The sequence below is a fragment of the Chiloscyllium plagiosum genome, unplaced genomic scaffold (assembly GCF_037043375.1).
Source record: "Chiloscyllium plagiosum isolate Xiang-an unplaced genomic scaffold, Cpla_swu_hap1 HiC_scaffold_26, whole genome shotgun sequence".
NCBI classification, from domain to species: domain Eukaryota; kingdom Metazoa; phylum Chordata; class Chondrichthyes; order Orectolobiformes; family Hemiscylliidae; genus Chiloscyllium; species Chiloscyllium plagiosum.
Window position 1 is genome coordinate 5,469,012 of NW_028270164.1, and position 23,804 is coordinate 5,492,815.

General features: G+C 40.4%; 1 protein-coding gene across 3 annotated transcripts in view; it reads right to left on the bottom strand.

Moving 5' to 3' along the window:
* Positions 1 to 1,777: 1,777 nt before the first annotated feature.
* The window catches only part of capza1b (capping actin protein of muscle Z-line subunit alpha 1b), a 94,965-nt gene continuing 72,938 nt past the window's right edge, over positions 1,778 to 23,804 (bottom strand). For all 3 annotated transcript variants that reach the window (XM_087973442.1, XM_087973443.1, XM_043716371.2), the window contains exons 3-10: positions 23,077 to 23,128; positions 21,768 to 21,831; positions 19,995 to 20,201; positions 19,269 to 19,348; positions 14,176 to 14,254; positions 14,015 to 14,086; positions 6,443 to 6,505; positions 1,778 to 3,750 (exon numbers count right to left, since the gene is read on the bottom strand). In XM_087973442.1, the coding sequence (XP_087829568.1) occupies positions 3,610 to 3,750; positions 6,443 to 6,505; positions 14,015 to 14,086; positions 14,176 to 14,254; positions 19,269 to 19,348; positions 19,995 to 20,201; positions 21,768 to 21,831; positions 23,077 to 23,128 (758 nt within the window). In that variant the 3' untranslated portion in view covers positions 1,778 to 3,609. The remainder of the gene's footprint in view (positions 3,751 to 6,442; positions 6,506 to 14,014; positions 14,087 to 14,175; positions 14,255 to 19,268; positions 19,349 to 19,994; positions 20,202 to 21,767; positions 21,832 to 23,076; positions 23,129 to 23,804) is intronic.

The following is a 23,804-nucleotide window of genomic DNA, read 5'->3' on the forward strand; positions in this document are numbered from 1 at the left end:
ATGATCACAGAAGCTGAAGTTTCTTTCAACAGATTTGAGAAATCATAGGTAAAATTCATTTCTTTTCCCCTCAACATAGTCCATTCCCCACCTCGAACCACAGAACAATAGGGTGCCAGGTTGATTTCCCCCCCATTATCTATAACTAGAATTGACACCACCCCATCCATCTAACTTGCTCCAGTGGGTATGTACATTGCATGTACACGTTAAAGAGTTTGAGGATCAAACAAGTTAATTAAATATGTTTGGTTGGGGGAGAGGTGGGGAATGGGGTTGGGGGAACAAGTGGATGTGGCATATTGGATTTCAGAAGGCTCTTGACAGAGTCTAAGAAGGTGAGGAATCAAAATTAGAAAACATGCGACCAGGAAGGGCTGATATATTTGGCATGGATTGAGGATTGGTTATCGGATGGACAACAGTGGATATAAACTTATAACTTTCAGTTTGGCAGGTTGTGACAAGTGGGGTATAGTAAGGATCAATATTTAGGTGTCAGCCATTTTACAATATATAATGATATTGGAGTTGAACAGAATATTTTAAACTTTGTGGATTACAAAACTGGGTGTAAGTATTGCTACGAGGAGGATGTGGAAAGATGAAAGGGATTTAAAAAGACTAAGTAGATAAGCACATAGCCGAGGCAATTTAGTGTGGAAAAATATGAAGTTCTCACATTTGGTCAGAAAATCAGAAATACAGAGTATTTCTTAAATGGAAAATAGATTGGGAAGTATGAAGTCCAAAATAACATGGGTGTTCTTGTTCATAAGTTGCTGAAAGACAACATGTAGGTGTTGCAAGCAATTAGGAAGGCAAAGAGTATACAGGTATTGGTTTAAGTACAATAGCAAACAAGTCTCTGTAATGTGACACTACGCCTGGAATGTTGTGCAGCGTTTTGGGCTTCCAACCAGATGAAGGTTATACTTAATGCACAGCAAGGTACAAAGGTTCACTAGGTTGATCCCTGGCACAACAATTAATCCATGAACGTTCAAGATTGATTTTCTAAGTCTCCATGCTCACTGCCACCACTTTATCTGAAGTGTGGTAGACCCCTTTGAGCATGAAGAGATGGAGCCTAAAATCTGGAGTTAGAAATGAGGGATGATCTCATTAAAGTACACAAAATTATTCCAAAGAGCATGCAAGCGCAGTCAAGAGCAAGTGGAGCCTGCCTGTCCAGAACAGGGGCAGGGAACATATTCTCAGAAATAAGGAGTCAGTCATTCAGAACTGAGATGAGCAAGTCTGACTTGATGAGTGTAATTTTCTATTCCAGGAGGCTGTGAAACTCAATCATTTCAGTATATTCAAGACAACAATCAATAACTTTTTAGTTATTAAAGGGACATGGGTGTTAGGGGAAAAAAAACGGTGCTGAGGTAGGCTATCAGCAATGTTGAATGAGGCCTGAGGAGTTGAATGGCTGATTCCTGGTCCTATTTCTCATTATCTAGAGAAGGAATCAACAATTGCATAGCAACCACCACTAACATGCTTGAGAAATAAAATGGATCGAGAATACTGCCAAACTATGTAATTTTACCAGATTCAAAAATCAACTAAAGAATTACTCCACTTTGTCAAGACAGCACAGTGACCTGCAAGTAACAGTTACTACCATTTACAATTTAACGTTCAAGATTGATTTTCTAAGTCTCCATGCTCACTGCCACCACTTTATCTGAAGTGTGGTAGATCCCTTTGAGCATGAAGCTATAAGTTTCTGCTGGCTTTGGAATTACACTGGCAATGAACAACTTAAAAAATTGCATTTCAAATTTAATAAAAGCAAAATACAGTACAAAACAATCCATTTTAAGTAAAAAGCAAAGCCTTTTTGGAGACTGAGTTAAGGAGTTATATTACAACTTGTCTTTTTTGTAAAAATGTTACCAGTGCAGAATTCTGTAAAAAATATTTGTATGGATAATACTAGGCTGCCACTTGTTCCATTGACTTTGCTTTACATTGGTCCTGTGCAAGTTAATACAGTAAAAATATTAAACACCAATAACCGCAATTTAACTTACGGCCACCTTCCTTCAGTTCTGTTTCTACATTTCCATCCAGTTATCCATTCACTGGCCAGAAAAGGTTACAGGAACTGACCAGCGGATGTTGGACTGAAACAATTTGGAATTGCACCGGTCAATCCTAAACAAAAAGATGTAACATCCACTCTCTCTACCCTAAATTCCAGTTAGCCACATATTCCTGGTGCATCGCTTCCTTCTCATTACCATTAGGAATGGAACAGAACTAGCTTCACGAAGTGGCATATGATGCCACAGGTCAGGCAAACATCTTTAAATCAGGACTTTAGGCAAGTATTATAACGGAGCAAGACAGGATTGCTCAAGGTGATCACCACCTCAATGTCTGTTCTCATCCTTTTTTGCTTGTAGTTCCCTTCTTCAAACAATCAATGTGCTTCAGGTTCCATTCTTTACCGTCTCTAAACTGCTCCTGCCAAAGTGAGCAAGTGGCCATTCCCATCTGCTGGTGCACTGTTTCTGCCATTGGTTACAGTTATTAAGTATCAAAAAATGAGGTAAAACAGGTTTGGGAGGAAGAACAATACACCGAATTGTTCACATTAGTTTCCAATCCCTCCCCACCCCAAACCCCTCACTCGGTGTAGTTTTCCAGTCTGATTTTCCAGTTCCTTGCAGTGTAAGAGTGCAATTAATCAAAATGCAGAAAAGGCAGAGAATGTGACAACTGAGTACTACCCAATGAAAAGGGTGACACACAGGAACCGTCAATCAGATGGAAGAATGCACAGTATTTTCAACAACATGATAGAGGTCATTCAGACTTGTCGGGTGAGGGGCGGGGAAAGGAGAGGAGGGATGGAAGACATCAAACACTGTTGCTTCAAGCTTTCTTCAGTAAAGCAGTGCTTTAACGCAGAGCCAGCTTGCCTGGTTTCTGTATTTTTTAAAAAAACAAGGTATTAAACACCAAACCATCTTGCCTTTGCAAGAGCGATGCAACAAGGTGTGACCTCACAAAAAGTAGAAAGGGGGTGAAAGAAATTAAGGGAAAGAGCAAGGTCATGATGATAATCTAAAGCTGTAACAGTCCAAGAAACATCAGTTACTATTTAAAAGGCTTTTGTGACCATAAAATAAATTCTAATTGTTAATCAGCTGCTAAGCAAAGTTATTATAACCCTCAAGCTATTACCCACCATATTGGCTGCAATCCCATGAGCAACTGCATTTAAGATTTAAAATTACTACAATTTTAATCCCAAAACCCAAATGAATAGAAATTTGTTTGACATCAGATAACAAAACATCCTGATACTTTAGCAATGCAGACAGCAATAGGGCTGCATATTACCAATTCAACTCAACCAAACAGGCTAAATATGTGTTTAAATCACTTTCCACCAACTTCCAAAACAAACATTACTTCAATAATATCAGAGTCATCAAGCTGGTTCATCGGAAAATAGTCAATATTTCACGGAGTTGGAGGGGAGAGAGAAAAGGGGGAGGGGGTTGGGGTGGTGACTAGAGAGTTGTTTTGTGAGACCACACTTTCTTTTCCACACATTGACATTAAGCCTCGCTGCGTATGTTTGCGTTAAGCACTGTGCATCTCTTGAGCAATTCTGTAGCTCATAATCTTGTTCCAGTCGACCTTGGTGCGAGTAACTGGCAGGTTCCTCCTCAAGGCTTTGAACGTGGTGTCAGACATGGCATTGTAATTTTCACAGATGGCAGTCTGAAACAATAAGACAATGCTGGCCAGAAAAACTTCAAACAAAGATAAATATCAACAAGGGAAGTTTAAAAGTGGTTTAATGGCAACCAATTAACTTGTGTCAGAAATACACATCTGGTTCACTAATGTCCTTTAGGAAAGAAATAAACCATCCTACATGTAACTCCAGACCCACAGCATTGCGGTCATCTCTCAACTGTCCTCTGAAAAGACCTGACAAGTCTTATAGTTCAAGTGCAATTATGAATGGGAAATAAATGCCAAAAACACCCATATCCCATCAACGAATAAAGAAATCATTGTACCCAGTTTGAAAAGTTCAATAAAAATCATTATTCTCAATCTTTAAATCATCTGTTCAGAGCAAAAAGAGCTGCGTTGCATTTTGGTATCTGCTCAACACTTCCATCATGTTCCACACACATTAAATGAAAACTGGACTTCCACTCTCCCTGGGTCCCCCAGTTCAAAATTCTCTCGAGTTGCTGCTCCTCCAATATAAATGTTTGAGGTTTTCGTCTTGCAGCTTTCTGCCCTCCATACTCTTCAGAGAGGTTTTCTTGAGCTGCAATGCCCAGGATTACAGGGTCCTACTTTTGGGAAAAGGGATCAGCTATTTAAAGCTGAGGGAAAACTGTTTCATTCATAATGTTGTGAATTTTGGAATGCTTAACCCAGAAAGCTGTGAATGGTTAGCTGATGAATATTCAGACAGAGGTTTTGACTTCATTTGTCCACAGATTTGGTCACCTCATTTGAGAAAGGATGTACAGAACAACCTCGGTTATCCAAATATCAATTATCCAAATTTCAGATGATCCAAAAAAGATCTCAAGGTCTCAAAGGTTGAAATCAGAAACTGGACTGTCATTACCTGCAGAAACTCTCTTTCCAAGACAGACTGCCTACCAGTGAACTCTGCAACTTCTCTCTCGCACTGTCTCCGTCATTTATTTTCTTTCTTTATGCTTCTTGTTTTGAAATATAAAATGGTTGAGATAAATTTAATGGTAGAGGATATAGTTGTCTAGCTCCTGCAATGGGTTTCCAGAAGGGGGTCGAACTGTTGAGAGGAGCCGGAGATAGATGGCATTGCACCCGCTTGGCCCTCAGCCCTGGGACCGTTTGTGCAAGGCTGCAGTTTCCAACTGGTGGCAGTGGAGGAAGCGCAGGACTGGTGGTTGCTAAGGGGAGAGATTGGAAGGAGAAGGAACAAAGGAAAGGACAAGGTTGGAGACAGCAGCTCGGTGTGCACCCAAGAGTGGTCTTTCCACCAGATGAATTGTCTCTGTCCAGTCTAAGCGTTTAAGTATTAAATTAATTCAACCTCCTGTTCATTTTAACTTGATTTAAGATATTTACCCAATGCTGATCAGTTATCTGAACAATCAATTGTCCGAACGAAATACTCCCCACCCATCTCATTCGGATAATCAAGGTTATTCTGTACTGGCATGACAGGGGATGCAGAGATTACTAGATTGATTCCGGAGTTGAGAGGGTTGGCTAAAGAGAGATTGAGTGAACTGGGTATAGTCATTAGAATTTAGAAGAATGGGAGTTTGGGGGTTGGGGGGAGATGTTATAGAAACATAAAATGAAGGGTGCAGATAAAATAGAAACAGGGAGGTTATTTCCACTGGCGGGTGAAATACAACTAGGGACATAGCCTCAAATAAAGAGGAGCAGATTTAACACTGAGTTGAGGAGGAACTTCTTCACCCAAAGGGTTGTGAATCTGTGAAGTTCCCTCCCCAGTGAAGCAAGTTGAGGTTACCTTGTTGAATATTTTTAAAACAGATAATTCCTTTGCTGTTCATAAATCTGAGGGCTATGGTGAGCAAGCAAGTGGAACGCAGTCCATGAAAAGATCAGCCATGATCTTATTGAACGGCGGAGCAGGCTCAAAGAGCCAGATGGCCTACTCCTGCTCATGTTCCTATTGTGGTTATTGCTGATCCCCCAATTGTGGTCGCCAACTTCTTGAATCACTGCAGTCCAAATGGTGTAAGCACGCCCACACAGTGAGGGAGGGAGTTCCAGGCTCTTTTGACACGAAGGCAATGAAGAGATGAGGTTGAAGGTGGACTTGGGTCAGATCAGACATGGCCTTACTGAATAGCACTATGGGCTTGAGGGGCATTATGGCTAATTCTTGCTTCTCTTTAACCCTCGTCTGGCAGTGACTGGAATTGCACACAGTGATCCCAAACACATATAGGGTACATGATCAACAGAAAAATGTCTTACATTCTTCTGGCTGTACTCCAAGATTTTGCTTGCTTTTAAATTCATGTTGCACTGAATAGATTTAACTGGCTAACCAAAATATCTCATTTGTGTTTCTCACATTAGTTCCTATTTGCTAACACTAATCTTAAATATCTAAAAATTAGCAGTTTGGATTTCCCCATATTAAAATAGCAGCTGTCATTGGATAGCCCATCACTCCAGACTTACTGTATTTGGTCTTCAATTTGTGGCCAGAGTTTTGTCTGACTAACAAAAGTGTCAATCGGAAGTGAGACAATATTAACCCTAACCAATGAGAGACATGTTTACCACCTTCTATCATTGTGCAGCAGCTGACAAACTTGTCTTTTCTGATTCAAACAACATTCCCACACCAAACATCAACTGAACCAGTCTAACAATAAGGGAAAGACAATCCACACAAAGACCATATCCCTACCTGGTAGCTATGCTCTGCTGCTTCAATCAGTTTCACAAAGTCCTTTGCAGTCTGGGATTCATTCTGAAGGGGTGAAAGAAAGATTGTGAATTTTAGAATTGTTTACCCAGAAAGCTGTGAATGCTTAGTTGATGAATATTGAGACAGAGGTTTTGACTTCATTTGTTCACAGATTTGGTGTCCTCATTTGAGAAAGGAGGTACTGGCATTCAAGGAATGCAGAGAAAATTCACTAGATCGATTCTGGAGTTGGGAAGGTTAGTTGAGGTGAGATTGAGTAGAGTGGTACAAACAGGCTAGTGCAATCTTTCTCAGCAATAAATAGATACCGACACATGTAGACTGGATATCTCACTGTTACCGAGGTTATACCAGTGACTTCGTCAGTCATGAGCCATGAAGACCTGAAACAGCCCCAGAAAACACCTCTGATGCACACACACAGTCACAATATTTTAGCCAGGTTCCAAAAATCATAGAATCTGTACAGTGTGGAAACAGGCCCTTCGGCCCAACAAGCCCACACTGACACTCTGAACACTATCCCACCCAGACCCAATTCCCTATCCCTATTACTCTACATTTACCTCTGACTAATGACCTAGCCTTCACATCCCTGGACACTATGGGCAATTACACATGGCCAATCCACCTAACCTGCACATCTTTGGATTGGAGAAGGAAATCCACGCAGACATGGAGAGAATGTACAATCCAGAGACAATCGTCCGAGGCCGGAATTGAACCCGGGTCTCTGGCGCTGCAAGGCAGCAGTACTAATCTCTGAGCCACCGTGCCATTCTAAAAGCAGGAGACGAAGGCCAGGAACAGAGGTGGTGAGATTTGGGAGCTTACTGGTAAAAGTAGACTGTACTTAGTTTTAAAAAAATTTTTAACATCAGGCCAAAGTACAGCAAGGAATGTTTGACTAATAATCCAAGGAGGTCAGAGTTCACATCCCACTTGGGCACAGTGAGCACCTGAATCAGTTTTTATACAAATCTTTGACATAGAACAAAAATTGGTCTAAGATGACCTTGAGGCTGACTGTCATAAATACCAAATTAGTTCATTAGTGCTCTTTTGTGAAGGGAATCTGATGTCTATTGCAAGTTCTGAAGTGCATCCTGAAATGGTCACATCGATGTATCAAAATAATTGCCCAATGTGTGCAGACTGGGTGAATTAACTATGGGATATGCATGGTTACAGGGATAGCATAGGGAGCGGTCTAGGTGGGATGGTCTTTGGAGCACCGGTGTAAACCAAATGGCCTGCTTCCATACTGTATGGATTCTATGAAAAAATGCCAATTTTGCTAGTGAAATCAATTCTTAAAGCAGAAAGAATGGACACCATCAAGTTACTTCCAAAAAATCTCTCACCTGGAAGGACACATTTGACAATACAAAGACAGAAGGGAAAATAAGTGGGGACACAATGAGTCTGCAAAGGGATATAGATAGTCTAAGAAAGTGGTCAAAAATATGGCATATGGAGCACAATGTGCTGAAGTGAGGTTATTCATTTTAGTTAGAACAGTAGTAGTTTGGGAGGTCTCAGAGAATATAAACGCGGATAAATCGCCAGGACCTGATTTAATGTAGTCCAGAACATTGTGGGAAAGAAGGAAGGAAATTGCGAGACCCCTTGCAGAAATGTTTGCATCATCTATAACTACGGGTGAGGTGGCTGATTGTTTAAGAAAGGCTGTAAGGAGAAACCAAAGAACTATACACCGGAGTCTGACTTCAGTTGTGGGTAAATTGTTTGAGGCGATTATAAAAGATAGGGTTTATGGACATGTAGCGAGGCAAAAATTGATTAGGGATAGTAAGCAGGGTTTGTGCCACTTAAGTCATGTCTCACAAATTTGATTCAGTAAGTTCCCAAAAAGATTGATGATGGCAGAGCAGTAAACATTGTTTATTTGGATTTGAGTAAAACCTTTGACAAGGTTTCACATGGTAGACTAATTAGTAAAGTTAGGTCACATGGGATTCAGAATGAGCTTGCCAACTGGATACATATTTGGTTTTGATGGCAGGAGATAGAATTAAAAATCACACAACACCAGGTTATAGTCCAACAGGTTTAATTGGAAGCACTAGCTTTCGGAGTGACGCTCCTTCATCAGATGCTTCCAATTAAACCTGTTGGACTATAACCTGGTGTTGTGTGATTTTTAACTTTGTACACCCCAGTCCAACACCGGCATCTCCAAATCAGGAGATAGAATGGTGGTGGAGGCATGCTTTTTGGACTGGAGACCTGTAACCAGCGGTGTTCCACTGGGATTGGTTCTCGGTCTTATTTTGTTTGTCATTTATCTCAATGATTTCAATAAGAAGATAAAAGGCATGCTTACTAAATTTGCAGATGACACCAAAATTGGTGGCATAGCAGGCAGTGAAGAAGGTTTTCTAAGATCACAAAGGGATCTTGATCAAATGAGTCAATGAGCTGAAAAATGGCAGATTGAGTTCAATCTGGATAAAAAGGAGGTATAGTTGGCAAGTTTGAAGATGACATTAAAATTGGAAGTGCAGCAGGCAGCGAAGGCAGAGTACAATGGGGTCTTAATCAGATGGGGCAATGCGCTGAGTGGCTGATGGAGTTTAATTTAGATAAATGAGAGGTGCTGCATTTTGGGAAAGCAAATCTTAGCAGGACTTATACACTTAATGGTAAGGTCCTAGGGAGTGTTGCTGAACAAAGATCTTGGAGTGAAAGTTCATACTTCCTTGAAAGTAGAGTCGCAGATAGACAGGATAGTGAAGGTGGTGTTTGGTATGCCTGCCTTTATTGTTCACAGCATTGAATAAAGGAATTGGGAGGTCATGTTGCAGTTGTACAGGACATTAGTTAAGCCACTTTTGGAATAGTGTACACAATTCTGGTCTCCTTTCTATCAGAAGGATGTTGTGAAATTTGAAAGGGTTCAGAGAAGATTTTCAAGGATGCTGAGACAGTATTGGAAGGTTTGAGCAAGAGGGAGAGGCTGAATAGGCTGGGGCTATTTTCCTTGGAGTGTCAGAGGCTGAGGGGTGACCTTTAAGGATTTATACAATCATGAGGGGCATGGATAGAACAAATAGACAAGGTCTTTTCCCTGAGGTGGGGGAGTCCAGAACTGGGTGGCATAGGTTTAGGGTGAGTGGAGAAAGATTTAAAAGGGACCCAAGGGGCAACGTTTTCATGCAGAGGGTGGTGCGTGCATGGAATGAGCTGTCAGAGGAAGTGGTGGAGACTGGTACAATTATAACATTTAAAATGCAACTGGATGGGTACATGAATAGGAACGGTTTAGAGGGATATGGGCCAACTGCTGGCAAATAGGACTGAATTAATTTAGGTTATCTGGTCAGCATGGATGAGTTGGACTGAAGGATCTGTTTCTGTGTTGTACATCTCTGACTCCAAATGCAAGGTATTGCATTTTAGCACAACAAACAGGGTACGGCTTATACAGGTAAGGCCCTAGGTACAACAGAGGCATCTAGGAGTGCAGATATATAGTTCTTTGAAGTTTGCATCACATATAGACAGGGTGGTTTAAAAAGACACGTGCCTTCATTGCTCAGTCCTTTTGAGTATAGGAATTGGAAGTCATATTGAAGTTGTACAGGACATTGGTGAGACCTCTTATGGAATACTCTGTCCAGTTCTGGTCGCCAAGTTATAGGAAGGACATTATCAAACTGGAGGGGGTTCAGAAGACATTTACCAGGATGTTGCTGGGTCTGAAAGTTTTGAGTTAAAGAAAGGCTGGATAGGCTAGGAAATGTTTGATTGGAATGTAAGAGGTTCAGAGGTTCAAAGGAGTTTATAAAATAATGAGAGGTATAGGTAAGAGTTAAAGACAGTTTTCCTCAGGATGAGGATTTCAAGATTAGGGGGATGTGAGGACAGAGATTTACAAAAGGTGAGACGTAATTTTTTTACACAGATGGTGATTCGTGTGCGGAATGAACTTCCTGAGGAAGTGATGGATGAGAGTAGAATGCTTAAAAAACATTTGGATAGCTACATGAATTGGGAAGGTTTGGAAGGATATAGTCCAGGAGCAGGCAGGTGGGACTAACTTGGTTTGGGATTATGTTTGGCATGGACTGGTTGGACTGAAGAGTATTTCCATGCTATATAACTCTATGACGATGACTCTAATAGAAAAACAATATTGTCTTTCATTGTTTAAATAATAGGGTGTAGTTGTGCAGAAGGATCTGGGTGTTCTTGTACTTAAAACAAAGTTAATATGTAGTCACAACAAGCAATTAGGAGCTGAACAGTCATGCTGCCATTTTATGCAGGGTTTTGGAATATAAAGTTAATTAAATCTTTCCACAACTGTACATGACATTGGCAAGACCACAAGAATAGCTACACTTTCAAAAAAAAAGGTATTCATGGTCTGAGGGCATTGCTCCTGAAAGAATGCTCACAATCCAGATGGGTTTTTCCGATGGTCAGTAATGGATGCACCATTACACACTTCATTCCAAATTTTTATTAAATTCAAATGCCATCTGCTGTGGTGGGAATCAAACCAGGTCCCCAGGATATGACCTGGGTCTCTCGAATTATAGTCCAGCAAGAACACCATTTGGCCAATCCCTCCCCTTGTCTCAAGACAGTTTTTGAGTTGAGATACATTCAGGGAAGGTTTACTTAATTCATTCCTGCTATCTTACGAGCAAAGGTGAGTAGGGTCAGCCCATACATACAGTTGTTTAGAAGATGGATGGTTTTACTGAAATACAAGAGATTCTAAGGGGAACTGACAAGTAGCGACTGAGAGGATGCTCTCCCTCATGGAGGAATTTAAAATTAGGAAACACTGGCTTAAAAATATGGAATCACCTACTTAATATAGGGATGAGTGGGAATTTCTTCAAAGGACTGTAAATTTTTGGAATTCTCTATCTCAGAGAGCTGCAGACACTGAGTCAGTGTGTATTGTTGAGGCTGAGATCAAAGTTTTTTGAATTATACAGTGATCAAACAAGCAAAGTGAAATTGTGACCAAGATCAGATCAACTGCAATCGTATTAACTAAGACAGATGGCTCAGCTGTACAGAATAGAATCCCTATACTGTGGAAGGAGGCCATTCAGCCGGTGTCCATACTGATCCTCCGAAGAGCATCCCACCCCGACCCAACCCCCTTACCCTTTCCCTGTAATCCTGCATCTCCTCTGGCTAATCCATCTAGCCTGCATACCCAAGACATTATGGGCAACTTAGTAGGGCCAATTCACATAACCTGCACATCTTAGGATGTGGATCTGTGGGTGAGGAAGATGAAGCATATGATCTACCCTTGTCCTTATTCCCCATGGTGTTCTATTTATGTCCGATGACATAAACAGCATCAGTACAAGCAGGATAGAACCACTCTCTCACACGGAGAGAGAGGGGGGTGGGGTACTGGCAGAAAACTTGTTACAGAGATTGTTTTAGCTTCAGTGTATCTAGAGGTAATGTCAGAAGTCAGGACAAAATGGACAGATAACACAAACAACCTTTCCAACACATCTGACCTGACAGATGCAAAGCTCACTCCACACCACAGAACAGAATGCAACAGGTCCTCTTTGTACATTATGTTCCACTGCCATAATTTCAAACATTGTTCATGTGGAAATCTGTTCCAAGCAACAAAACTTTACACATCTTTTCTGCGAAATAACCAAGTTTCCATTTACAGATAGATTTGTTACCCACACCGGGACAGATTTCAAAACAACCAGCTTGCTAACCTTCCCATATAAAATAACTTTTACTGATCTAAGCTACCTGATATTGTTCTCATACTTGGTCTCCAAATCATCTTGTGCCTGCCATGACCTTACTCTTCACTATGTTTACATCCAAATTCAATTAACCATCTCTTCTTGTAGACTTCATGAAATCTAACACCTCAAAAACTGGAATTTCCCTTCACCTCCCTCCACTTCTCTCTCTCCAGGTTTGTAGAACCCACATGCATCTAACCTCTACTTGATTTTAATTCACCGATTCCTGAATCTTGCTAGCACGTGGATTTCTTTTTTTAAGTTAAGACTTTTTAAAGTAGAACATGGGAGTATTAAGCGAGACATCTGATTGTTCTGCCCTTATCATCTAGAAAGGAATAAGTTGAAGGGTAAGTTGTGCCTCACCAACCTTATTGAGTTCTTTGACGTGGTGACCAAACAAGTGGATGAGGGTAAAGCAGTTAATGTGGTATAAATGGATTTCAGTCAGGCGTTTGATAAGGTTCCCCATGGTAGGCTTTTGCACAAAATACAGAGGCATGGGATGGAGGGCCATTTAGCAGTGTGGGTCAGAAACTGGCTCGTTGAAAGAAGGCAGAGGGTGGTGGTTGATGGGAAATGTTCATCCTGGAGTTCAGTTACTAGGGGGGTACTGCAAGGATCTGTTTTGGGGTCACTGCTGTTTGTCATTTTATAAATGACCTAGATGGAGGGCGTAGAAGGATGGGCGAGTAAATTTGCGGATGACACTAAGGTCAGTGGAGTTGTGGATAATGACGAAGGATGTTGCAGGATACAGAGGGACATAGATAAGCTGCAGAGCTGGGCTGAGAGGTGGCAAATGGAGTTTAATGTGGAAAATTGCAAGGTGATTCACTTTGGAATGAGCAACAGGAATGCAGAGTACTGGGCTAATGGTAAGATTGTTGGTAGTGTAGATGAGGAGAGAGATCTCAGTGTCCATGTACATAGATCCCTGAAAGTTGCCACGCAGGTTGATAGGGTTGTTAAGAAGGCATACAGTGTGTTAGCTTTTATTGGTAGAGGGACTGAGTTTCGGAGCCACAAAGTCATGCGGCAGCTGTACAAAACTCTGGTGCGGCTGCATTGTGTACAGTTCTGATCATTGCATTATAGGAAGGATGTGGAAGTATTGGAAAGGGTTCAGAGGAGATTTACCAGGATGGAGGGAAGATCTTATGAGGAAAGGCTGAGGGACTTGAAGCTGCTTTCATTAGACAGAGGAAGGTTGAAAGGTGACTTAATTGAGGTATAAGATATTCAGAGGATTAAATAGGGTGGACAGTGAGAACCTTCCTCATCAGATGGTGATGGCTAGCATGAGGGGACATAGCCCAGATGTCAGAGGTAGTTTCTTTACGCAGAGAGTAGTAGGGCTGTGGAACGCAACAGTAGTAGACTCGCCAACTTTAAGCGCATTTAAATGGTAATTTGATAGACATATGGATGAAAATAGAATAGTGTAGGTTAGATGGGCTTCAGATTGGTTTCACAGGTTGGCACAACACCAAGGACCGATAGGCCTATACTGCACTGCAATGTTCTACGTTTACTTAGGGAAAAAACCAGATATTATTAGATATCATTTTGTCTTCCACAGGCCTCACTGTGTGTGTGTATGTATAGTTCGGGGTATAGCAAGTAGAAAATGAACTTGATAATGTCACCATGCTAGCCTCAGACTTTATGTCATTTAAGATTAGTGGCTCCTTCACATGATTACATCAGTTTCTAACAATATTCAAGATTTTTCTAATAGCCAATTAGGAATTTTTAATCCATTCAGACTTACTGTAATTGGCAAGGTTTCCTCAATGTCCTTCTGACTCATCAACTGAACATTACCGTCTTCATAATAATGGACCTTGAAAGACAGGACAATGTAGTTAATGTGGATTGTGTTCTAGCGCTTTGTATGGAATTAGTCAAGTTACACAAGTCAGCATGACACACCTGGATTTTCAGAACTCCAGTAAGCTGAGCTGATGATGAACCAATATTGAATTTCCACTCAGATCTCCAACGTCCATTCCTACAGAAAGTTGATAATTTGAAATAGATCAGTCGAAGTACTTTTTGTTGACAAACTCACATAGCCTTGAAAATGGGTATGAGATGCTATGCAAAAGTTTTATTGATCAAATTGCTCTGTATCTTTCCCTTTCCTTTGATTGCTAAAACAAGTTGACTCCCATCCCAGAGGTATTGCAGTTAAAACGTGACATAAAACCACTAATGCTTCAATTGGCTGTAAGGCACATTCGGATGGCCTGATGTTGTGATGGATATGAGAGAACAGTAACTCATTCTTTCTTGCAACTGAGATTAAGTCCATGAGTATTAATTCTTGCAAAACAAAATCTAACAGATCATCATCTCAATGCAATTATGGAGTTTTAGAAACAGTAGACACATTCATATTCCATAAGTGAATTATAAAAGTAGGTCATCTATCTGGCAGTTCATCGCCATTGCTCAAATATTGTGCATCTTACATGTAGAGAATGGTCTCAGAAGCAGAGGTAACAAGAGTTGATATAGAACATTCTAAATGAAGGGTTGACAGCTTAGAAACAATTGGCTGATAAACTAAATAGAACATAAATTGTGATGCAATAGCATCTAAACAACTAATTCTGTGTATGTGGTTTCATTTATCCTGTTGTGCAAACCTGAAATAATACTAACAGCTCCCAACACCTGCTAAAAACATAGGAACAGGAGGCAATTTTACCCCTTGAATGCCACATTATTTCATACCTGTGGTTGACTAAAATCCGCCAATCTCAGTTTTAAAAGTGACTGATCCAATTCTTTTTAAAATGGCTGGTTTCCAACTCATACTACAGCATGTAGAAGTATTTTGCAATTACACTCCTGAACAGTTTGACTTTATCTTTTAGGACAAAGGCCCTTAGTAGAGCACAGCCCAGAACGGAAAATTATTTTTCTATATACACTCTCCGTTCTGCCTAATATCTTGAAACCGTTGATTAGATTAAATATTACTCTTTTAGATTTATATTTCAAGAATTTAGTTTGTGTGATCACTCTCCATAAATAAACTCTTGGGAGTTCCAAGTATCAGTATATTTATCCTGCACTACCTATAATGCCAGTACATCCTTCTGGAGTTTTGCCCAGATCTACTGCTCACAGTACTTCATGTATCGTTTAAACAGAGCTTTGAATGGCTCAAGCATATCTGAAGTTCAGTCATCAATGGAGGAAAATGAGACAGTCAATATGAATTCAGGAAATTCTCAAACAGAGCCGGTTGGTTATAAATGGTGTTGACAGGAATGCCTGGTAGAAGTTCTTTGCTCTTGGAAATTGTAATGTGGGATCCTTCTTGTCCACTGGAGAAAGCCAATGGAGCCTTGCATTAGCATCTAGTCTGCAAGACAGCACCACTGATGATGTCGTTCTCTCTTAATACCACACTGGTGTTACAGCCAGGGACTCTGTACTGGAAACTTGAGTTCATAATCATCTAATGCAGAAAGGCAGGCAAGCTACTCAACTAAGCAAAGGCTGACAACATTTGCTTCCTTCTTCTTAGCACCATCCAACTCATAAATCATTCTACTGGATCTCACTAAGTCAATTTGCATGTTAAGCTTCAGTTGGTCATCCAACCACAACTGGCAATGGGCGCATCACCATCACTGAACAATGACTGGTCATGTGACTGATAATAACGGGGAACAACTGTAGACTGTGAATGTTAGTGGATTGGTCAGATGGGCAGAAAAGTGACAAAATGAATTCAGTTTGGAGAAGTGTGAGGTGATTTTTGGGGAAGTCAGATATGGCAAAGGAATACATAATTAATAGGAGGATATTGAGGGGTGTGAAGGAGTAAGGAAAGATTAAGGGGTAGATGAAGAGTGTTTTGTTCACCCAAAGGGTGGCTAGATTTTGGAACTCACTGTCTGGGGCTAGTACAGGCAGAAACCCTTAAGTTATTAAAAAGCTGCCTGGAGGTGCATTTCAAAAGTTGTAACCTGCAAGTCTATCAAATGAATGCCATGAAGTGGAATTAGGCAGAGTGGCTCGTTTCTCAGGTGCTGCAGACACAATGAACTAAGTGACCACTTTGTAATAAACTATGATTCCATGATTAGGAGGACTGTGGGTTGATACTCCTTATTTGCTGACTTAGACATGAAAATCAATCACAGCACCATTACTGGTGGCTGACTAAGAGGAACCCAGTGCAGATTAAAGATCAAACACTTTTATGGGGCTGAGGTTGTGATTAGGCCAACAGAACCAATTACATTTATAATGTTGGAAAGAATTGTAGTGGGCCTGAGGATTCAAGTGTTTTAGTAACTAACACTGTGCAACCAAAAACGATGGTATAAAAGGGACTGGGAGTAAGTAAGTCAGGAATGCAAAACAGATTGCAAGAGCTTTTATAAATGTACAAAAAAGGAGAGTGGCTGATTTGAACTTTGCTCTCTGAGGCAGGACCAGGAGAAATAGGCTATGAAGGAATTGTTAAAGATATCGAACAAATATGGCAACTACCTTGACAATAGATGATGAATCACAGAAGTTGCCGAGTGACATAATAAAAATGAAGAACTTAAAGTCATTAAGATCAGAAGATAAAAAGAGGGACTAAAAATAAAAATGTGCAGAGCCTCATGGCCTAGCTCCTGGCGCTCTAAAGGAGGTAGCTGCAAAGGCCATGATGTCTCCTGGTTCCAGCAGATGACAAGCTAGCTAATGTGACACCAAGATGAGGCAATGAGTCAATAGGGAACTACAGACCTATCAAATATCAACGGTCAGGAAGGTGCTGGAATATCACTGAGAAAGTTGCAACAGTGCACTGATATAGTTATACGGTTTTACAAAAAGGAAAATCGTATTTGCAAAAGTGGAGTTCTATGAAGCTATAAACAATAGGATAAGTGGGAAGCTGATGTACTTTATTTTGGATTTCCAAACAAGCACGTGGTAAGGGGCCACACAAGTTTACTACAGTAGATGAGATTCCTTGGAGCAGGGGAAATAATAATATTATGTATCAAGAATTGGCTCATAGACAGATAGCAGTAAGGATAAAGGGTTATTTTTAAATTACAGGATGGAACTAATGGAAGGTTGCAAAAATTAGAGCTGGAGAAAGGGAGATTGTGAGGCTCTTCACTTTGGCAGGGAGAACAGAACAGTAGAACACATTTCAAGGATACGGAAACATGTAAATGATGTTCAAAAAGACTTGGGTCTATTTGCACAAAACACAAGCTTAGAATGCAGGTATAGTAAGTAAATAGAAAGGTAAATTATGTGTTGGTCTTCAGTATAAGAACTAGGATACACAAGTAAGGATGTCTTGTTACAACTGAAGGCGAGTACTGTACCTTTAAGAGAGTGAATGCTGTTCTGAACTGAGAGATTACAAGGACCTGTGTAAATAACTCTATGGCAGTCCCAAAGGGTACTGGAAAATTGAAAATATGTAACATTTGGCTGTGAAATGGATATCTGCTGTTTTGACAAGAATTCAAATTTAACCAATCAATTTAAATTATGTCCCAGAATACTAAAACTCAATTGAGTTTGAATTTATTGTTTTGCTCATATCGAACTAATGAGATGGCCTAATGTTGGGAGATAAAAATGCAGACGTTTTGAAAATTGGAGAGACAGCAACTGTCAGATAGATCCAAGAAATTAGGAAACATTCTTAATCGAAGGGACCTTTTTGTATGAAACATACTCGCAGTAAAAAGAAAGAAGACATCCCAGGGAGATCCTCAACTGGAAGAAGAACGACACAGGAAGCGACATCGGCTGTTGTGGTTTTGAAATTAAGTCGATGTAATTTTAATATGTCTCTTATTGGAACAGCATATTGTTATAGAGTTGGAGGCAGGTAATAAGCAGTTAAGAGAAAGGGGGGCTTAGAGTTGTGAATAGCTGTTATCTAATGTTCACTTTTAGAGTGAAAAAAATAAATTCACTTTTTTTTAAGATTACTTGCAGTGTGGAAACAGGCCCTTCGGCCCAACTAGTCCACACCAACCCTCCAAAGAGCAACCCAACCAGACCCATTCCCCTACATTTACCCCTTCACCTAACACTACGGGCATTTAGCATGGCCAGTTCACCTAACCTGCACATTTTTGGACTATGGGAGGAGACCGGAGCACCTGGAGGAAACCCACACAGACACAGGGAGAATGTGCAAAATCCACACAGACAGTTGCCCGAGGTGGGAATTGAATCCGGGTCTCTGGCATTGTGAGGCAGCAGTGCTAACCACTGTGCCACCGTTAGTGGAAATTAGGAGTTCTCTGTCACTCATATTTTAACAGATTCCGAGGCAAGATGTCTCGGTGTTTAGTTTAATTAACAAAGGAGTTCACTTCCGTATCAGAACACAACAGTATAGGATATTGTTGAAAGCAGACCAAGTATTGTAAAGTTTTAGTCTCCACATCTCAGATGACTATACATGATTTAGGACAGCAGAGGTTCATAACATTTTTTTTTCCCCTGGATAAGAAGTTTATTCCTTAAAGTGTCTGCATAAATGAGGTATTTATTCTCTGGACTCCAGAGATGATCTCACAAACAGATTATTCTCAAAAAGCTTGACGACATAGACATCGGGAGGTTTCTTTCTCTGACTGAGGAGACTTGGGCACAGCTTCAGGATGAGAAGGTCAATCATTCAGGATTGATGTAAGGGAAAATTTCTTCACTTTAGGTTGTGTTTGCTTGGAATTATATATCTCAAACTAATGAAGAGTGAGCAGAAAAATGAAAGAACTAAAAGTTCAGCCATAACCTTAAATGAATGGTAGAGCAAACCCAAGTGGTTACATAATCCACATGCACTCTATTTATGTTCAACCAAGTTTAAAACACTGAATGAAAGGATGTCATTAAAAAGGCCAATATTGCAATATCTTTTCAACCAGACTGATTAACTAAAAAATGCATCAGACTCTAGAGATGCTGCTCTGGCAGTTCAAATTGCATTTTAATTACCACTATGTACTCGGAGGCAAGTAAACACCTACCAAAAATTATGAGGCTGAAACTGATGGTTTTCGATACAAGCTATAATAGTTTGCTGTCCGTTGATAGTCTTACCATAGATCTACAAAATAAAAACTCAAATATTAGCACATAAAAAGAAAAACAAGTTTTTGTCATAATAACAACCCTTTTTTAAATCTTTTACTCACATTGGTAAGTGCATAAAACTTAGCTACCATTGGCCTGGCAAATTCAATTAAAAATATCTCTCTGTATGTTTTAAGACATCAAAAATTTGAGCAATGGAATTGCAGGAATACGAAACAAAAATTCTGGAAAAACGGTAGCTCACAGGGTGGACATAGTTAGGATATTTCTCCTGGCTGTTGAGTATGCAACACTGCTCCCTAAATTATGACCCCATTTCAAGACTTGCACATTATCATGACCCTACAATTAAAAACCAAAAGAAGCTGAACTCTACTTATTCTCACTCTTCTTAACCTCAATAATACATTACACGCAACCTCGAAAGTGCAAGTCAGCAAGCCGCTCAACTGAGACAATGACAGCCAAGTTAATTTTTGACCTTACCTGACATATGTAATGGTCAATGACCGTTACTAGGAAGCTCTGGCCAATTATCATCCCATCAATACACAGCGCAGCAGAGTCATCAGCTAATGATCTCAGATAAAACACGTCACCGACAAAACTTGAACCGTATAAAATAGAACAGGTCACAACAGCTTATCACAATACTTAACAGTGCAGATGCCATAGGGATAGTGGTTTTTCACATACGCCCGCACTGCATTATCACAGGCACTTCTCCAAGACTCTATCGCAGGCTCACCCTCCTGAGGGTGAACATCACTTCCTTCTTTCTTCACATGATCAAATTTGAATGACAGTTTATTCTTTGGATCCGTAAATCTTCCGTTACCCAGATTTCCATGCTCTGTAACCAAGACCTGTGCAAAAATGTCATAACTTAACTCTTTCAATTGTAATTTACAGAAAAATGTACAAACATCTACATAATAAAAATGTAATTCTGCATGCACTTCTTGCCAACATTTCTCTTTAATTCCTCTGTGCAGTTGTAACTGGAGAACTCCTCTCACTGGAGTTCCTCTAAGTACACTCTCCTCCAGAGAGGGGAATAGCAGTTAATAGTGAGAGAAGCAGAGGAAAGCAAGGTAAGGGCGCAGGAGTTCAGCAAGTAGTACAAAGGAGAAGCTATGGGAGTGTTAATTGGATGGTAGGTACGTGAACAGGTAGCGATTAAAGTGACACAGTGGAACCGTCCAAGGGTGACATTCTTCTTGCAATCCTAAACTTGGTTGTTCTCTTCCTCATTCCAAAGGCAACTTGCAGAAGACAGAAACAGTGTGCACAAGCTCACCTGCAATTTTATATTGTCACCAAAAACTTTCATCAGAAATTAAAAACTTCTGTGGAGCTTAAACCAGAGTTTCTTTACACTTGAAAATATTTCAGTTTTTTTCAGTCAGCCAAGTAAATGAGACACTAGGAAGCGCCATGTTTAAAGAACTCCAAAATAATACAACTGAACTACATACCCTCAATATCATTTCTGTTTATCCAGTATAGGCATTCTCTGTAGGGATATAGGATGGGTATTGCTTGGTACTCCAGCATTTATTGCCTATCCCTAATTGCCCAGAGGTCAGATAAAGGTCAACATATTGTTTGTGTGTCGGGAGTCACATATAGGTCAGACCAGATAAGAATGGCATATTTTCTCCTCTAAAAGGAGATGAATAGACCAGATGAGTTTTTAAGCAGCATTAAGACAATCTTTATGTCCCTATGTTCCCAGAATGTTAGGCTGAGGTTCTGGATTGTTAACTAGTGACATTATCACTATGCCACTGCATCAAAAATATCACAGTTCAAGCTTACTTTTGAAGTTTAAGTAGCAGAAACTGCAGAAATTGTCAGTCCTGTTTGCATAGGACACAATCCACAGGTACATTAGGCTGCAGCTTTCTCTGCAGGCATGTGAAAGAATCCTAGTGTTGTTAACAGATCTATTACTTCAGAAGTACATTTGTGACCCAGATTACCAGTCAACCATTAACAGGATGCTGGAGCACCATGGATCTCAGGCATCAGATTAGTCAATCTACCATTCTGGGTTGAACTGGTTCCAAGTGTCAATCGTCAGAGTCTTGGGACCACCATCACAGTGATGAGATTCATCTATTGTTGTCAGACAACTACCATAACACACTTGGGAAGGTTAGTTGGATGCCAGAAGCAAATTGAGTATGAAGTGGCATGGCTTCCATCCTCCTGACCACAAAACATGCAGACATTCTGCATCTTTGGGTGGGATACATTACTGCTGTATTTTGCTCCTCTTGATGGTGTTATTACTGATTCAGTGATATCAGTAACATACTGCTAACTTGTCTGTTCTACCCAAAGCGGCTGCTAATTCACAGCTACAGCATCTTTAAAGCTTCCCCATAGCCCCAGTCCACTTAACAGATCCCAGGTTTCTTCCTTACCTGTTCATCATAGCCCTCTATCTTCACAGGAGTGAACTGGTCCATATTATACTGTGCAAATGCACTAAGGGAAGAAGAAGGTGAGTCAATGTAAACATTACGCATACTAACTGCTGCACTTTGCTTCTCAGTGCCTATCGATTTCATCATACATCAACCTACCAATTGTATCATTAAACCTGGGGTCCAATGCCTTAATATTTTACTTACATACCAATCAACATCCTCCAAGCAATTTAGTTATGTTTCCAATTGACAGTACAATGTATTCACAGTAGCTGACTGGTTTGCTCCAGATGCTTTCAATGTATCTTATTTCCCTAAACCTCTAATCACAGAGAAGACGATATGTTCATTTTAAATATGAGCTTGAAAGATTGTTAGTCAAAGGTATTAAGGGAAATAAGACGTTCAGCCACAGATTAACCATTATCTCAACAGAACAAGCTCAAGAGGCTGAATAGCTTCCTCCTATTCCTCTCCAATGTTGAGGTCCAAGGTCCTAGGGAGTGTTGCTGAACAAAAAGACCTTGGAGTGCAGGTTCATAGCTCCTTGAAAGTGGAGTCGCAGGTAAATAGGATAGTGAAGAAGGTATTTGATATGTTTTCCTTTATTTGTCAGAGCATTGAGTACAGGAATTGGGAGGTCATGTTGCAGCTGTACAGGACATTGGTTAGGCCACTGTTGGAATATTGCGTGCAATTCTGGTCTCCTTCCTATCAGAAAGATGTTGTGAAACGTGAAAGGGCTCAGAAAAGTTTTACAAGGATGTTGCCAGGGTTGGAGGATCTGAGCTACAGGGAGAGGCTGAACAGGCTGGGGCTGTTTTCCCTGGAGCGTCGGACGCTGAGGGGTGACCTTATAGAGGTTTACAAAATTATGAGGGGCATGGATAGGATAAATAGACAAAGTCTTTTCCCTGGGGTCGGGGAGTCCAGAACTAGAGGGCATAGGTTTAGGGTGAGAGGGGAAAGATATAAAAGAGACCTAAGGGGCAACTTTTTCATGCAGAGGGTGGTACGTGTATGGAATGAGCTGCCAGAGGAAGTGGTGGAGGTTGATACAATCGCAACATTTAAGAGGCATTTGGATGGGTATATGAATAGGAAGGGTTCGGAGGGATATGGGCCGGGTGCTGGCAGGTGGGACTAGATTGGGTTGGGATATCTGGTCGGCATGGACGGGTTGGACTGAAGGGTCTGTTTCCATGCTGTACATCTATGTGACTCTATGGCTAGAAATTAATATTACATACACTGACAAACATTTCCTTGGAAAGCATCCCGTTTGAACAAAAATTAAACTTACTGAACAGTTGCATCCTTGAGGAGGGTATCATTACTCATTAATGAACGCACATCTGGAAATTAAGAACATTTACAAATCACAACAGTTGGTAATTTAAACCTGTAAACAAAAAGTCAAGTTCAAAGAAAGATTTGTTATGTTAGTTAGGGTTAATATGCAAATTGTACATTGCCATTCACACCTGCTAATTCAAAGTGGTTTCATTTAAGTTACTAGAATCTTTTTACTCCAAACTGGTGAACTAATGGATGATTCCACTGCTACCATCTTATAACTCCTGGGCTCAGTGTAACTTGCTTGAAAACAATGAGAGAAATTGGGATATATCTCATACTGTCGATCACTGCTAAACACCCAACCCAAACAACTGAGAGTAAAGGATTGCTAAATGAACACCCGTCAAATGGATATCAAGTTGTACAAGGATGATTAAGCAACTGTTTACAGTTCAGAGGTGGTGTGTGCATGGACTGAGCTGCCAGACGAAGTGGTGAAGGCTAGGTACAAATACAAAATTTAAAAGGCATCTGGGTGGGTATTTGAATAGGAAAGGTTGAGGGGGTTATGGGCCAAATGCTGGCAAATGGGACTAGATTAATTTAGGATACCTGGTCAGCATGGATCAAAGGACCTGTTTCAGTGCTGTACATCTCTATGACTCAAGTTAAAGATAATTGACTATTTTGACAACCACTAAAAAGCACAATTTGAATTTACAAAAAGCAGCT